Genomic DNA, 18,100 nt, shown 5'->3' on the forward strand with positions numbered 1-18,100 from the left:
CCACCCCCCAGCCGCGCGCGGGGAGCTAGTCCCCGCACTGTATGCTGGGAAGTCCTGAAGCGTCTCCCGGGTGCGGAGGAGGAATGTTCGGGGTGGGGGAGGGGGGGGAGAGGAAATCCCCCCACCACTTTTATGTTAATAAGCTCGCGCGTCCTTTATGCAGATTGGCCAGGTTGTGACTCTTAGAAGCCAATCATTTCAGAACGAGGGTGGGCCAATCGAGATTGCTCACAGTCATTGGTCGGAGATTGAGACGCATGGGAAGAGTTTAAACCAAGAGTATCCGGGATTACTTCCCCCCGTCTCCCGACCCGCGCTGTGCGGTGCGTGTCCCGGAAGTGACGCACAGCTTTGGTCCGGCGACCGCCCTGCCCCCGCTTCCTTTCACTCTGTCGCTAGCGGTAGGTGGTTGTGGCCACCGTGCCCAGAAGGAGGCGGCGGCGACCAATGATGCCTGGGAAACTACTCTGGGGCGACATCATGGAGCTGGAGGCACCCTTGGAGGACACCGAGAGCCAGGAGAGGCAAAAGGTGCGCTGAAGATGGGCCGCGCCTCCTTTGGGGCTGCGGCGGCTTGGGCGGGGAGGAGAGCTGTCCCTGATAGCCTGTCACGACCGGGTCACAGCATCCGAGGGCCGCCCCTCGCGCAGCCCTGGTTCCCCGGAGGTCGCTCCAGGACCATTCCTACCTCCACGCCTCCGACCGGGAGAAGGGCGGCACTGGGCTTTGGCCCGGCACTCGGCTTTGGTTCTTTAGCCCTTCCCGTCGGCGCCTCCGAGATGGGCAGATTTAAGCAGATTTAAGCTCCCATCGACGCGGAATCTGCCCTTTCCTCCTCTTCCTTAAGCAGCCAGGCCTGTCATTTGGTTCTTGTTGGCCGTCTTAGAAAATGATTAAGAAAACCGATTGCCTTGAATGCGTGTGGCTCCTCCGTCACCCCGATCTGTGTACGGGAATGTTGGGGGGAGCGGCCTGAGGTTTACAAACCTCCATAGCTAATCTTGAGAGGCTTAGGGAAGAGGATCACCGCCAGCGTCGCCAGGATTTGGCTGTGATGGAGCGCCTGTGGGTTCTGTTATGAGTAGCTTTTACTGTTAGTATTTTCATTCATGTCACAAGTACTTATTGAGCCTGATTTGTGCCAGACTCTCTGCTGGGTGGGCATCAAGGAGTTTCCATCAGCCCCTCCTCTCAAGGAACCTGTAGAATCGTAGAGACCACCGACCCCTCCGCCCAGCTCCTCCGAAGAATGAGAGTTGGAGAACACAGCTGAGAAAAAGGCTGACATTTGACAAAAGAATGACTGTGTTCTGTGTAGCCCCAGAGAGCAGAACCGTATCACCTTCCGACCTTATCACCAGGGTAAGCTTGCCATTCTAGCCAAGCAGTCTTTTTTTTTCATTGTACTAAAATATACACACAAAATTTACCATTTTAGCTATTTTAAACCACAGTGTTGCAGTATTAAGCACATTCATATTGTTCCTCAGCCATCACCACCCTTCATCTCCAGGACTTTTTCATCCCTGTAAACCGAAACTCTGTGCCCATTAGACACCAGCTCCCCCTTGCCTCCTCTCTTCAGCCCCTCATACCTCATGTAAGTGGAATCATCTAGCAGTGCTTTTAATTTTGGCTCCTCCTGAAATACTTGTTTCTCTTTTTACCATCAAATCCTACCCATCTGTTGAGGTTTAGTTATGTTCTAACCACTCCGGTGTGTACAGATAATGTTATCCTCCTTTTAGGTCTTGTTCCAGGGCTATCTTTGTCATTCGATTGCCATTTATTATTGCACTTCCTTGTACAATTAGCTCATTTTTCCTGTGTATATCTTCCCCAAATGCTTCCCAAAGATTCTGGAGGGAAATGATGTATTTGTCCATTACATTTCACTATATTCTTGGAAATTGATGGCTTTCACATTGTAGATTCTCCAGAAGTACTTGCTGCCACACTGTAGGTTAAAATGGTAAATTTTATGTTATGTATATTTTAGTACAAATGCTTAGCTGGAATGGCAAGTTTACCTTGGTGTTAAGGTCGGAAGGTGGTAAGGTTTTGCTGTCTGGGGCTGTATGATTTGGAAACAGATTGGAGTACCAACTAATAGAAATAGTCCAAGATAACTTTGGTTTGGGGTTTGTTGAGCTATGGAGCTGGGCCTTAGGGTCTCAGAATTGTAGTGCAGGTGAGGAAGGAAGCCTGGCAGTGTATGCTGAAGCCATGAAAATGGTATAAAGTGTACATAGAGAACAGACTTAAGGAGCATCCACAGAAGAGGAGGGAGAGGAACCACTGAAGGTGGAGGTAAGAGAATAAGGAGGGAATATACAGTGTCTGGGAGCCAAGGAAGTGGAGAGTGTCAGGCACTGTGGATCAGAAGTGGAACAATATATTTCATCGCCTTGTGATGCTGCTGGGCTTGGACCTAGAGGTCTCACTTACCTTGCTTCAGTTCCCCGAAATGCAGGGCTGAGGAACAATTCAAACTCCAAGGCTGACTCTATAAATAACCTTGTATTTCTATAGAACCTATTGATTTGGGGAGATGTGGGCTAGTTCAGTTAACTGAAGACCAAATGATGTAACATTTAACTGTATATAATTTACGTTAATTTGAAGGTCTATTGTTTACAAAGCATTTTCACATATATTACTCAATTTTCACTGCAGTTCCTATTTTATGGATGAGAAAAATTGTATGTGAAAATGCTCTGTAAAAATTGTGTAAATCATGGTGAAAATTTTGGTGGTAGTAGTTTTTACTATCACTAGTCACTACTGTCTAATTTATTTTGAATATTTGACCAAGTAATTCTCAAGTGCTAAATTTTCAAATAATTGCTTACTGGCTGCAGATATTAAAACACTGGCCACTAGTCTGGTGTTTTAAAAACTAAAGTTGCAGCCCTGGCTGGTTTGGCTCAGTGGATAGAGCATCAGCCTGTGGACCGAAGGGTCCCAGGTTCGATTCTGGTCAAGGGCACATGTCCTTGGTGGCGAGCTTGATCCCGAGTAGGGGGCTTGCAGGAGGCAGTTGATCAGTGATTCGCTCTCATCATTGATGTTTTTGTCTCTCTCTTCCTCTTAGAAATCAATAAAAATATATTTTAAAAAAACAACAAACTAAAGTTGCAGCATAGACCTTTATAAATGGTTCTAGTAACTAAATTTTTAAAACTTTTTACTTACTAGGATTACTAATACATTGTTTTTCCACGGGAGTATAACAGTTGGAGTTTTACATGAATTATATAGTTTTGTTTTATTTGCTTTTTAAATTTTTATTTATTTTAAAATATATATATCTTTATTGATTTCAGGGGAGAGGGAGAGAGATAGAAACATCAGTGATGAGACTCACTGCACGCCCCCCCGCCCCACTGGGGATCGAGCCCACAACCTGGGCATGTGCCCTTGACCCGAATTGAACATGGGACCCCTCAGTCCACAGGCCAACGCTCTATCCACTGAGCCAAACCGGCCAGGGCTATTTTTTTCTTTTTCTTTTTTATTTTTTTGTTAATCCTCACCCGAGGATATTTTTCCATTGATTTTTAAGGGTGAGTGGAAGAGAGAGGGAAAGACAGAGAGAAACACATAGATTGGTTGCCTCTTGTAGGAGCCCTGACCAGGGCTGGGGGGCCGGGGAGGAGCCTGCAACTAAGGTACATGCCCTTGACTAGAATCGAACCCGGGGCCCTTTGGTCTGCAGGCCGACGCTAGCCACTGAACCAGACGGGCAAGGGCTGATTTGTTTTTTTCTTTAACCTGTTATTAATCAAAGTTCAGAGAGGAAGCATGATGTAAAAAAAATCATGGGTTTTCAAGTCAGATGGGTCTTGATTTCTAGCACTTCCACTTGCAGGAAATTCCACATGTGGGTCTTTAGAAGTTACTGACCTCTAAGAACTTCTGTTTCCTCATCTGTAAAATGGTAAAAATAATACAGGTTCGTTATCCCTTATCCAAAATCCCTGGGCTAGATGTGTTTGGAATTCAGAATTCTGGGGATTTTTAGAAGGGCAACACCCCAGAAGGGTTTTTAGGCCCCCAATCTATAATCAAACACCTTAATATTAAATATGAATATTCATTCTAATATAATAAATAAGAATTATAAATAGCCTCACATTAGTTCAAGTCCAATTTTGCCACCAAATGAGTTCAGGTCAGGTAAGGTTTTGTCTCCAAATAAGTTACAAAAAAACTTTCGGTTTTCAGAGCTTTATGGATATCGGAATTTCGGATAAGGGATATGGACCTGTACTTCCCTTATAGGGTTGTTATGAAGATTTAAACAAGATAAGCCGAAAACACATTACACAATGCTGGGTAGGTACTCAATAAGTATTAATATTTTTTTCTCTTGGAGATATTAGAAGGTTTCATGTTTTAATTTATAAATCTTGGGTTTTTATTCTTTTTTCTGCAAAAGAGTTATTTTAATTTCCTTTAAATCTAATGATGGGATTAGAGCCCTGGCAGGTTTGGCTCAGTGGATAGAGCGTCGGCCTGTGGACTGAAGGGTCCTGGGTTCCATTCAGGTCAAGGGCACATGCCTGGGTTGGGGGCTCGATCCCCAGTGGGGGGCGTGCAGGAGGGAGCTGATCGATGATTCTCATCATTGATGTTTCTATCTCTCTCTACCTCTCCCTTCCTCTCTGAAATCAATAAAAACATTTTTTTAAAAGCATTGATAGAACACATTAATCTTTTTTAAAAAATAATGATGAGATTAGAGAGGGGCTAGAGGCCAAGTCTTGAAAATGTAAAAGAAGAGAAAAAGCAATAGATGAGGCTAAGGCTTGGCATTAGAAACCAGCCTGGATGTCTGCCAGGTTACTTTTCAAGATAAAGGTATGTTGAGCTTTGCTGGTTGAGGAGTCATGGTCCAACTTCTGAGAGAAGAGCTTTTGACTCTCTGTCACTGCTGCTTTGTTTTTTTCACAGAGTGATCGAAGGAAGTCAAGGCACCATTATGACTCAGATGAGAAATCAGAAACAAGAGAAAATGGTGTTGCAGATGACCTGGATGCTCCCAAGTCCAAAAAAGCTAAAATGAAAGAGAAGTTAAATGGAGACACTGAAGAAGGATATAATACACTTTCAAATGAATTTTCTAAGTCTCATAAGTCAAGAAGAAAAGATCTGTCAAATGGAGATATTGATGAATATGAAAAAAATCAAAGCGAGTGTCATCCTTTGATAGTTCTACTCATAAGTCAAGTGATAATAAACTAGAGGAGGTATGGATGCTTTTTGTCTTGCATTTGACATTATCCTTGAAATACAGGCTTGTTGGATTGATTAGACGAATTAGAATTGATTTTATAATATTTTCTGCTTAGTATTCAGTACTCTGTTGGACCTGGGAATCTCTGCAGCCGAAACCTGAGCCTTTTTTCCTTTGTCCCCTGTTTCTTTTAAGGTATTGCCTCTTTGGGGCGGAGGTGGGGGATGGTCAGATTTAAACCTTTCCTGTATATTTGGGTTCGTAAACAGTTTTTCCAAATTGCTTATTGATGGTCACATGCTTGCATTCCTTGTGGTTATTTTGGACCCTACTAGTACTCATGAATTGACTTCTGACTTCCTGAAATAAGGTACATAAGCCCTCTTGACTTTGTGTATTTTGCCTTCTGCTTTTTCTGCTTCTATAACAATAGCAACTTTAAATGATCTTTAAGTCTTTGAAATTTAATCTTAAAGCTACATTTTTAAAAAGGAATGAAACATATAAAAATGATCTGAAAAAATCTGTTCTCTTGAATATTTTGGGGGAAGTGTAGAAAACATGTTTAGTATAGAATCTTCTATACTATGCTTTTGCCCAGTATTTGTTACAATAGATATTTTCTTGCATAGAATTTGTTCAGTTTGTTTTTGCAGTTTTTCTCTACCAGAGTTCATAGATTTTTCTAAGTATCATAAATTGTCAGTGATGCTTAGAAAGATGTTTAGAAAGAAACAGCTTTGATATTCTTAATAATTCTTGGTAATTAATAATTCTTTAAAATTTTTTAATCTGATAGTTGCTAATATAAATACATTTGAGCTTAATTTAATATGTAATCTTTGGGGAGCTTTGGGAATAGATGTTGAGTCTTTGTCTTACAATATGGTGGTTTTTTTATTTGTGAATTTGCTATTGGTCAGGAAACACATATATTATAAATTGATCTAAATAAGGCCCTACAAATCTGTATTGCTAGCAATGGACTGTACAAGTTGCTCACTCTATTGGGATTTTGCCTGGTACAATGATGCTGTGTATTATAATAGACTTAACTGTTTATAATTTTATTTAGATCATGTTAGAGTTCAATAATTCTATTTCTAGGAATTTATCTTTCTAAGGAGATAATTATGAGGTGTGCAGAAATGTATGAATAAGTACTCTTAATACAGGGACATTGTTGATAATAGCCAAAATGTAAACATCCTAAGTGTCTGATAGTGGGCAATTGGCTTAATAAAATATGCTATATCCATGCAATAGCATACGTCTATCCTAAAGGTCAGAGAAGAATGTTAAAAAGGCATTTAGTGTATCATAGTAAATGGGGAAAAAAGCAGATAACATAACAGTGTATACAGTATTGTTTTGTTTTTACTTTAAAAATTTGTATGTGTATAGAGTGAGGATTGGGAGAATGTCTGTTTCAAATGTGGCTTTAGCTGACCGGATTATAGATAATTTTTAAATTTCTTTCTGTTTATGTATGGTTTCTAATATTTTTACAATGAAAATGTATTACTTTTGTAATATGTTTTTTCTTTTAATCTTAAAAAAATGACAGCGTTGAGGTTTGCTTAATGACTTACAATTTGAATTTGATATGTCTTTTATCTGATTCCCTATTTGAAAATTGCTATTGTGTGTGGTTCTGGAACTACTTTCTTTAAACACACCAATAATAAAGTTTATGGGTAGATATATTGTCTTTGTTTTATATACACACAGAGTTTCTAATCTTAAATGATGTTATGCTAACCTGTATATATGTTAAAGAAATTTTCAAGCTTACAGGAACTTTTATTTGTATCAGTGAACCAAAAAATGGTGTTTAGAGCAATAGAACAACTTTTTAACTTATTTTTGGAAGCAATTTACTTTCCTCATGTGTAATTTCTTTTAGGGCTGTTTTATTGGCTGGTATTAATTCTCATAATAATTAATATTGTTTGTATCTGTGAATATGATTTAGATTTGGCTTTTTTGTAATATCTTAGTTAAATGGAAATATATTTTTGATTTATGTAGTAGATATATTACTAAAGGGAGTCTTATGTGTGAATTAATTATTTTTAAGTGTACTATGGAAGATGTATTGAGTAAGCTTGCTATTTAAAGGGATACTTTTGAAACTAAAAGTATTTCCCACTAATTTATCTTGTAAGTTAATCTATACAGGTTTTGCAAGTACTAACTAAAGTTGTTTTGTTAACTTATTTAGTAAATAAAAACAGTAAATGAGTAAAAGATTCTAAATACCTAGTCAAATATGAACTATATTAGTTAGAACTTTGATTTCATTTTGACAGACCCTAACACGTGAACAGAAAGAAGGAGCCTTCTCCAATTTCCCTATTTCTGAAGAGACTATAAAGCTTCTCAAAGGTACTATGAATTTAATGGATATGGAATTCAAAGTCTAAATCTAAAAACCAAATTTTCTGTCCAAAAGGAGACTATAGAAAGCATAAATAGTTCTTCTTTAATTGCAGTTATTTCTGCATCATCCTTTTGGTATTCCGATCTGTTTTTGACTCTAAAGAATTATATGTAATTGTCAAAAGTTAGACCATTAAAAAAAAGAATTCCTCTTTGGGGTAGAGATAACTGTAAATGTCACTAGGTGGTATCTTTAGGCAGATGTTGAGGAATCAGGATTACCATTTTCAAAGAAATGTATTTTTTTCTAATGCTAGTCTTATATAAATATTTCAACGAAATCTCATTTTTCAGGTCGAGGGGTAACGTATCTGTTTCCTATTCAAGTTAAGACCTTTGGTCCTGTATATGAAGGAAAAGATTTAATTGCTCAAGCACGAACAGGAACAGGAAAGACATTTTCTTTTGCCATTCCCTTGATTGAAAGACTCCAAAGAAATCAAGAGACAATTAAAAAAAGCCGCTCACCAAAGGTAACCATTATAGGAATAAAAGGTTTAAACATTAGACTAATGAAAAGGGAAAGAAAGAGTGTACTTGTTTTAAGTTCAAGTACCTCCCATGATAGAAAAATTAGCTCTGTGGCATAAAGTAAAAATTTGGGTCCTAAAACAAAAATTTGTTGACTTTTTTTAACATAAAAAAATATCTCAAGGCTAAAGCGAAGTAGTTATTGCATATGAATGTAATGTGTATGGATTCATAGACATCTTTGATAACTGTATAATTATTTTGAAGCCAGCATATCTGTTAGAAGTATTTACAGTTAGTATATTTAGTGAACTTCTCTTCTTTTAGTCATGACCTTTGCTTTTAAAGAATGAATTTGCTAAAGAGGTATTCATTTATTTGGTCATTCAGCAAATTATCAATTTTTATTTCATTGGTTAACTTTAAGAAGAGACTATAGAAATGATATTGCTGGTCCCTATGTTATTGGGGTACTGGAGATCTGTTTTTTTAAAATATATTTATATTGATTTCTGAGAGGAAGGGGGAGGGAGAGAAAGATAGAAACATCAATGATGACAGAGAATCATCAATTGGCTGCCTCCTGCACGCCCCCCCACTGGGGATCGAACCCACAACCCAGGCGTGTGCCCGTGACCAGAATCGAACCCAGGACCCTTCAGTCTGCAGCTAGGTCTGGAGATCTGTTTTTATAAGTAGTAAAGAACAGAGAGGACCTAGTTTAAGGTTCATAAAAGTGAAGAAGAAAAAAATCAACATAATTTGAAAAGATACGTGACTAATTAGTTTTTTTTGAGACTATTAAATGATATTGCAGTAGGGAAGTATCACATATATGAATATAATTAAGTCATAATGGTCTTGGATCAGGTTGGCCAACAGGCCAAATCTTTTTCAGAGTGTTCTGCTCCTTATGTGAAATTAGGAAAGATTGCAAGTGATAGAAATAGGACACAATCCCAGCACTGCCTTAAGAAGCTTTTATGCTAGAAGCACACTACTGGAAATTCCAGGTCTGCCACTTCTAGCTATTTGATCTTGGGCAAGATTCTTAACTTCTCTAAGCCTCAGATTTCTCATTTGTAAAATTGGGATAATCCACCTCACAGAGTTTTTGTGAGGATTAAATTAGATAATTTATGAAAATCACTACTGAGCATTTATTCCACAAATATTTTTTTGAGTATCTGTTCCGTGCCAGGTACTGTTTGAAGTACAAGGAATACAGTAATTCAAACGCACATAAATCCTTGCCTTCTTGGAATTTATATTTTAATGGGTGGGACAGACAATAAATAAATAAATAAAATATGGATATCTTATATGGTATAAATGCTAGGAGAAACGAGTGAGAGGATATGAAAAAAGGGTTAGTAAGCTCATTGAGAAAGTGAGATTTGAAAAGAGACCTGAAGGAAGTAAGGGAAGATATAAATATAAGCTATTGTTCTTGTTATTTGTGCTGAATTTAAGTACCATGTTGAGATTCCTAGTTTTAAATACACCTTTAAAAAGTCTTCTCAGTTTGAATTTAGACATCTTTAGAAAAGTATCTTTTTGTTTTTTTAAACCTCTTGCTCAGGTACTTGTTTTGGCTCCTACAAGGGAACTGGCAAATCAAGTAGCCAAAGACTTCAAAGATATAACTAGGAAACTCAGTGTAGCGTGTTTTTATGGTGGAACATCATATCAAAGCCAAAGTGAGTAAATGTGTATGATAATAGCGCAAATATCTATTTGCTACTTTAAAAATCTAAAGAAATAGCAGGAAAATATATTTAATTTACATATTGCTGATATTTCTCTCCTCTCACAGTTAATCATATTCGAAATGGTATTGACATCTTGGTTGGGACCCCTGGTCGTATCAAAGACCATCTGCAGAGCGGCCGATTAGATCTTTCTAAACTGCGCCACGTTGTGCTTGATGAAGTGGATCAAATGTTAGATTTAGGTTTTGCTGACCAAGTTGAAGATATCATCCACGAATCCTACAAAACTGGTACATCTTAATTCAAAATAAGCACATTAGCAATTCTCTTATCTAAAAACTTATGAATTTTTTATTTTGTAATTTTTACGACATTGTCCCCAATGTTTTTCTAACACAACTCAGGTTATTTGGTATCTTTTCTCTTCCTGAACAAGAAAATACAGTAGCTTACTTTAACTATTTTCTTAGCTTTCTATGCTTTCTTCCATGTATTATTTTTAAAAGATAGTAGTTAGATTTACTAAATCAATTTATTGACTTCTTTGTGCATTCTTCCTTTTTAAATTCTCACCTTCCTTCTGGTTTTCTTCATATTTCCCCCCAGTTTTGAAAGTTTTAATAATTGCAATGAAGTTTGTATGTTCAAAATTCATCCCTTTTTTAGTTTTTCACTATTTCTTTGAAGTTTGGGGGGATTTTTAAGAGTTTACTGCATCATATTAAGAAAGCATTTGAATTCTTTTTGTTTAAGATGCTGAAGACAATCCTCAAACTTTACTTTTTTCTGCAACTTGCCCACAGTGGGTATACAAAGTTGCAAAAAAATACATGAAATCCAGATATGAACAGGTTGACCTTGTTGGAAAAATGACTCAAAAGGCTGCAACTACTGTGGAAGTAAGTAGCTTTCCAGCATGATAGATTTTAACTTTTAGTTGGTATTTTGAAATTTGTTGAAGCTAAACTTAAGTTTTGGGTACCACTTCAAGCCAAATCTCTTTTTTGCCCTTAGTCGATAAGATACTTATGTAATTCCATGTCTGTGACTGAGGAGCAGAATAGAATAAATAGGGAAAAAGTATGAACAGGCACATTCCAGGAGATTTAAACAAGCAGCCATTGAGACAGTTAATAAGTATGTAGAATATGACAGAGGAGGCGATTCATATCAATTTAAAAAGAATAGTGCTGGGATAATTTATTAAAGTTTAGGTGAAAAAAAAAGATCCTCATCTAATATTATATACCAAAAAATTTTCCAAAAGATTTTTTAGAAATTAAGGCATAAAATTATTTAATGCACATGTAGATGAACAATTATTTGATATTAGGAAAAGGAAGGGTTTTCTAGACAAAGTCAGAAGAATATATCATAAAGAAAAAGGTAGATAATTTTGACTTCATGAAAATTTAAACCAATAGTATGTTTTTTTGAAAAGGAATTAAAGGTAACATTTGTGTGGTTTATTATAGTCAGGTATGTACCATATATGTAACTTTCTCATTTAATGTATATATATGTGGAAGTAGATGAAAATAGTCTAAATGAACAATAGTAAAATCTGTAAATACAATGTAATGGTTAAAAAGAATGAATTTGAGTGATACAAACCAAATTACAAAGTGATATGTATAGATTCATAATATTAAAAAACAAAACACAAAAAATGCTACATTCTTTAGGTATTTATGTAAATGTACAAAGATAAGTTGGAAGGACAAACATCAAGTTCATAATGACTACTTCTAAGAAAGAGGACTTTTATAATATGGGATGGTCAGAGGAAGCTTTGTATATTTTGTAATGGCTGAAAGTTTTATAATAATGTAAAATGTATCAGTAAAAATTTATTAAGGATGTTTTCAAACATACACAAAAATTGGATAATATAAGGGATTTGATATACTTATCATCAGGTTTTAAGAAATGATTTTTTCTATATCCGATAGTCTTTCTTCATCCGTACATTTGAGTCAATCTGGTTATCATTTCATCTTCATATAATTTAATATATTTTTTAAAAGATAAGGGCTCTTTATAAAACAACAACCCAGAAAACTACAAAGTTTTTATCACAGTAGAAGAAAACAATACTTCTTTAATACCATTAAATATCTAAGGTCCACATTACCCTACTTGTCTTTTTTTTTTTTTTTTTAATAGTTGAGTCTGGATCTAAATAAGATCTTTACATTGCACTGGTTTGTATGTCTTAAATCTTTTGTAATCTGTAGATTTCCTCTGTCCCTTTTATTCCTTGCAATATTTTTTTGAAAAGAACTGAACAGTTGTCTTACAAGTTTTCCACAGTCTCAATTTTATTGGTTTGCAACCCTGTAGTGTTATTTAACATGCTCCTCTGCCTTCATTTTCCCTGTGAATTAATGGTTAGGTTGTGAGACTTGATCAGATTCAGGTTGTTTTCTTCTTTTTTTTTTTTTTTTTTTTGGAGGGGGGGGTGGGGGAAGCAACACTTTGTTGTAGGTAGTACAAATGATTCTTAGCTTTCTTCTGTGTGCTCTGTACTTATATGTTACATTTTAAAAAGTTTTATTGAGGTATATGTTAAAATGCACAGATTTAAAATGTACAAATAGTATAAGTTTTTTAACATGAAATTTTATAAACACAACAAAAAGTTGAATTTCACAGTGGACACCATATATTCACCGACTGCTGGAGTCTGTCATTAACATTTTACTATATTTGCTTTGTCACTTATCTACCATTCCCTATATCCATTTTGTTTTTTGATGCATTTCAAATTGCAGAAATCAGTATATTTCCCCTTAAGTATTTTAGCATGCATGTCTTTAGAACTCAATATTTACAAATTTTTTATTGAGACAAAATTCTAATAACTAAATTTAATCTTGTAAAGTGTGCAATTCAGTATCATTTAGTACATTAACAGTGTTGTACAACCATCTCTTCTATCTATTCCCCAAACACTTCATCACCCCAAAAGGAAACCTGTAACCATTTAGTAATTAATTTCTCCTTCCTCTAGCAACTGCTAATCTGCTTTTTGTCTCTGGAGTTACTTATTCTGGATATTTCGTATAAATGTAATCATATAATATGTGACTTTTTGTGTGTTTAGCTTCTGTCACAGCATGTTTCTGAAGTTCACCCATATAATATTTACAGTTTTTAAAAATATGATTTACATGCAAAAAATTGCAAACATTTAAACATACATTTGTTTGTTTTGCCCAGTTCATACAGGTGCATAAATCCCTATCAAAATATAGAATATTACCATCATCCCAGGAAGTTCCCTCATGCTTCTTCCCAGTCTCCTATACTTAGGCAACCACTGTTGTGATTTTTTTCTACCATAGATTAGTTTTGTTTGTTTTAGAACAGCATATAAATGGAATTATAATATGTATACTCTTTTTTTCTAAAAGGCTTCATTCTCCCAGCATATGTTTTGAGATTCATCCATAATGTTGGATGTGTCAGTAGTTGGTTTCTCTCTCTGTTTCTCTCTAAGTTGGTTTCTTTTAATTACTGAATAATACTCCATTGTATAAAATATACTACAGTTTGTTTATCCTTTTGCCTATTGATGGCCATTTGTATATTGTTTTTAAATGGGATTGAGGAGAATCATTGTCTTATTGTCTCCCAGGAAGGCCAATTCTTGAACAGATAGGAAGAAAAATGTACAAGAGAAATTTTTTTTAATGAAACATATTTGGCATTTTCTTTCTTCAAAGCATTTGGCCATCCAATGCCATTGGTCTCAGAGGCCAGCAGTTATTGGAGATGTCCTTCAAGTCTACAGTGGGTCTGAAGGGAGGGCTATTATTTTCTGTGAGACCAAAAAGAATGTAACTGAAATGGCCATGAATCCGCACATAAAACAGGTAAGTCTTTTTTTCATGGTTTCTCTAATTGAGATTACATGTGTGAATCACTCAACAAAAAATCATTGTCATTTGTGGTCCAAGTTTGATAGTCATTTTAAAATATATTTTTTATTGATTTCAGAGAGGAAGGGTAGGAGAAAGAGAGCTAGAAACATCAAAGATAAGAGAGTCTTATTGAACGGCTGCCTCCTGCACACCCCCTTCTAGGGAATCCAATCCTCAATCAAGGCATGTGCCACGACTGGGAATCGAACCCTGACCTCCTGGTTCATAGGTCAGCGCTTAACCACTGACTCACACCAGCCAGGCTTAATAGTCATTTTTAGAATTGGGTCTAATTCAGAAAGAAGTTGTAGTCAGCCTCAAATGATCTGGTAAGTTAGGATAAAATTCTACCCATTTTCATCAGGTTTTTTAAAGATTTTGCAGATGTGAGCTTGAAAACATAGAGGTAGATGCCCAGCCAGCGTGGCTCAGTGGCAGAGCGTGGACCTATAAACCAGGAGGTCACAGTTCGATTGCCAGTCAGGGCACATGACTGGGTTGCAGGCTTGATCACCAATGTGGGGTGTGCAGGAGGCAGCTAATCAAGGATTCTCTCTAATCATTGATGTTTCTCTCTCTCTCTCTCTCTCTCTCTCTCTCTCTCTCTCTCTCAGTAGTTGGTTTCTCTCTCTGTTTCTCTCTAAGTTGGTTTCTTTTAATTACTGAATAATACTCCATTGTATAAAATATACTACAGTTTGTTTATCCTTTTGCCTATTGATGGCCATTTGTATATTGTTTTTAAATGGGATTGAGGAGAATCATTGTCTTATTGTCTCCCAGGAAGGCCAATTCTTGAACAGATAGGAAGAAAAATGTACAAGAGAAATTTTTTTTAATGAAACATATTTGGCATTTTCTTTCTTCAAAGCATTTGGCCATCCAATGCCATTGGTCTCAGAGGCCAGCAGTTATTGGAGATGTCCTTCAAGTCTACAGTGGGTCTGAAGGGAGGGCTATTATTTTCTGTGAGACCAAAAAGAATGTAACTGAAATGGCCATGAATCCGCACATAAAACAGGTAAGTCTTTTTTTCATGGTTTCTCTAATTGAGATTACATGTGTGAATCACTCAACAAAAAATCATTGTCATTTGTGGTCCAAGTTTGATAGTCATTTTAAAATATATTTTTTATTGATTTCAGAGAGGAAGGGTAGGAGAAAGAGAGCTAGAAACATCAAAGATAAGAGAGTCTTATTGAACGGCTGCCTCCTGCACACCCCCTTCTAGGGAATCCAATCCTCAATCAAGGCATGTGCCACGACTGGGAATCGAACCCTGACCTCCTGGTTCATAGGTCAGCGCTTAACCACTGACTCACACCAGCCAGGCTTAATAGTCATTTTTAGAATTGGGTCTAATTCAGAAAGAAGTTGTAGTCAGCCTCAAATGATCTGGTAAGTTAGGATAAAATTCTACCCATTTTCATCAGGTTTTTTAAAGATTTTGCAGATGTGAGCTTGAAAACATAGAGGTAGATGCCCAGCCAGCGTGGCTCAGTGGCAGAGCGTGGACCTATAAACCAGGAGGTCACAGTTCGATTGCCAGTCAGGGCACATGACTGGGTTGCAGGCTTGATCACCAATGTGGGGTGTGCAGGAGGCAGCTAATCAAGGATTCTCTCTAATCATTGATGTTTCTCTCTCTCTCTCTCTCTCTCTCTCTCTCTCTCTCTCTCTCCCCCTCTCCCTTCCTCTGAAATCAATAAAAATATATGTAAAAAAGAAAATACAGAGGTAGAAATATAATGAGTTTCTATGGGAAAGAGTGGGTAATATTTTAGAGTTGTATTGTAAAATGAATCACAAATACTTAATGAATCAGAATACTAAGTCCATGTCTTTTTTCTTTTAACTTTTTTTTCTTTAAGCCTTATCCCAGGATATTTTTCCATTGATTTTTAGAGAGAGTAGAAGAGAGAGGGAAAGACATAGAAATATTGATGTGAGAGAAACACATCGATTAGTTGCCTCCTGCACGTGTTCTGTCCGCAGGCCAATACTCTATCCACTGAGCCAAACCGACTAGGGCAGCGGTTCTCAACCTGTGGGTCTCGACCCCTTTGGGGGTCGAACGACCCTTTCACGGGGGTCGCCTAAGACCATTGGAAAACACATATATAATTACATATTGTTTTTGTGATTAATCACTATGCTTTAATTATGTTCAATTTGTAACAATGAAATTGGGGGTCACCACAACATGAGGAACTGTATTAAAGGGTCTCGGCATTAGGAAGGTTGAGAACCACTGGACTAGGGGGGCTTTCTTTAACTTTAAAAAAATATATTTTTTTATTGATTTCAGAGAGGAAGGGAGAGGGAAAGAGAAAGAAAGAAACATCAATGATGAGAGAAAATCATTGATCAGCTGCCTCCTGCATGTCCCCTGGGCATGTGCCCTGACCTAGAATTGAACCATGACTATCTGGTTCATAGGTTGATGCTCAACCACTGAGCCACACCGGCTGGGCTTAACTTTTTATTATAGAAAATTTCAAACATGTACAAAAGTCAACAGTCTAATGAATCCCTATGTACTCATCCTCCACTTGTAACAATTATCTTATTTCATCCAAATTCTACTCATTTCTTGCTCCTAAATTATTTTCATGCAAACCCTAGAAAACATATGCCCATGTATATTTGGGAATGTGTCTCTAAAAGAAAAGCATTATTTTAAAAAACCCACAGTGCTATTATTATTTTTGTTGTTGTTGTTAATCCTCACCCAAGGATATTTTTTCATCAATTTTTAGAGAGAATGGGAGGGAAGGGGGAAAGGGAAAGGAAAGGCAGAGAGTGAGGGAAGGAAGAAGGTGGGGAGAGAGAGAGAGAAAGAAAGATCTATGTGAAAGAGACAGCGATTGGTTGCCTCCTACACACGGATCGAACCTGCAACCCAGGTATGTGTCCTTGACTGGAAATCGAACCCTGGACCCTTCAGTGCAGGGGCCAACACTCTTAACCATTTAGCAACACCAGCCAATGGCACAATGCTGTCATTTTTTAATTAACAGTAATTAATATCTTGAACTATTAATTAGCGTTCAGGTTCCCAATTGCCTCATAAGTGCTTTGCTTTTCCTTAAATAGTTTTTCTTGAATCTGGATCCAGATAAGATTCTTACATTGTGTGTTTTCATTAAATCTCTTTAATATATAAGTCAAAGTTCGATTCTGGTCAAGGCACATGCCCCGGGGTTGCTGCCTCGATATCAGTAGGGGGCATGGAGGAGATTCTCTGATTCTCTGATCACTGATTCTCTCTCATCATTGCTGTTTCTCTCTCTCCCTTCCTCTGAAATCAATAACAAAAAAAGAGAAAGAAACCAAGTTTCCATAAATAACCTAGTGTATTGCTTCCATGCGGTATCATTTAACATGTTTCTCTGTCTTCTGTATTTCCTGAAAATTCAGGTTTGTTTATTTAGAGAAAACTCTATCATTGGTGTATATTTTCATCAGGAGGTGTGTAAAATGTCTTGTGCTTTCTCTTTTTGTGACAACATCCATCGATAATAATGCCGTCAGTCCTTATATCATAGTCTCTTTAGTCATGTTTCTGTCTGTGACTAGTTATCTAGTAGATCCTGAAGAAAGACTCATGGAGACAATATTGCCTATTGATAGCTTGTTTATAACTGTATACCTGGAAATAATTTTTGCTGAATATATAATTATTGGTTCAAATTTTCTTCGGTATCTTAAATATTTTTTATTTTTTGAATAAAGCATACTAAAAAAGTCTGATGCCAGTCAGACTTTTTTTCCCTTATAAGTGATTTTGGTCTTTTGCCTAAACACAAAAGACTTTTTTCTTTAAAAATCAGTAGTTATACTAGAATATATTTTGGTGTTGCTCTTGGTCACTTTTTCTGGGTACACAACCAATGTACATGTGCAATTTGTAGTTCCAAATATACATGTTTTTAATTTCAGCAACATTTTTTTGAATTATAATTTTTTGGTATTTGGTTTGATTGCTTTGGAGTTTTTCTTTAGGAACTCTTGTTGGCATTGGCTCTTCTTTTCTCTCTCTTTTGTCACTTAATCTCAAATTCTTTTCATCTTCAATTTTTAAGGCATCATCTATCCTGTTTAGTTAGTCTTATATTCTAATACTAGTGGCCCGATGCACGAAATTCGTGCGGGGGGGGGGGGGGGAGCTCCCTCAGCCAGGCCTGTGCCCTCTTGCAATCCGGGACCCCTTGCTCCTAACCACCCGTCTGCTCACTCCTTACCACTTGACTCGCTGCTCCTTAGCGCTGCTGTGGAGGCAGGAGAGGCTCCTGCCACCGATGCTGCGC

General features: G+C 36.9%; 1 protein-coding gene across 1 annotated transcript in view; it reads left to right on the forward strand.

The window, feature by feature from the left end:
• Positions 1–335: 335 nt before the first annotated feature.
• The window catches only part of DDX50 (DEAD (Asp-Glu-Ala-Asp) box polypeptide 50), a 28,979-nt gene continuing 11,214 nt past the window's right edge, over positions 336–18,100 (forward strand). Inside the window, 9 exon segments of the mRNA XM_005876810.2 lie at positions 336–531; positions 4,957–5,179; positions 5,182–5,252; positions 7,552–7,627; positions 7,976–8,154; positions 9,735–9,852; positions 9,969–10,154; positions 10,618–10,763; positions 13,593–13,742. Coding sequence (XP_005876872.2) covers positions 448–531; positions 4,957–5,179; positions 5,182–5,252; positions 7,552–7,627; positions 7,976–8,154; positions 9,735–9,852; positions 9,969–10,154; positions 10,618–10,763; positions 13,593–13,742 — 1,233 coding nt within the window. The 5' untranslated portion in view covers positions 336–447.

This window comes from Myotis brandtii, unplaced genomic scaffold (genome assembly GCF_000412655.1).
Source record: "Myotis brandtii unplaced genomic scaffold, ASM41265v1 scaffold499, whole genome shotgun sequence".
In the NCBI taxonomy this organism is placed as follows: domain Eukaryota; kingdom Metazoa; phylum Chordata; class Mammalia; order Chiroptera; family Vespertilionidae; genus Myotis; species Myotis brandtii.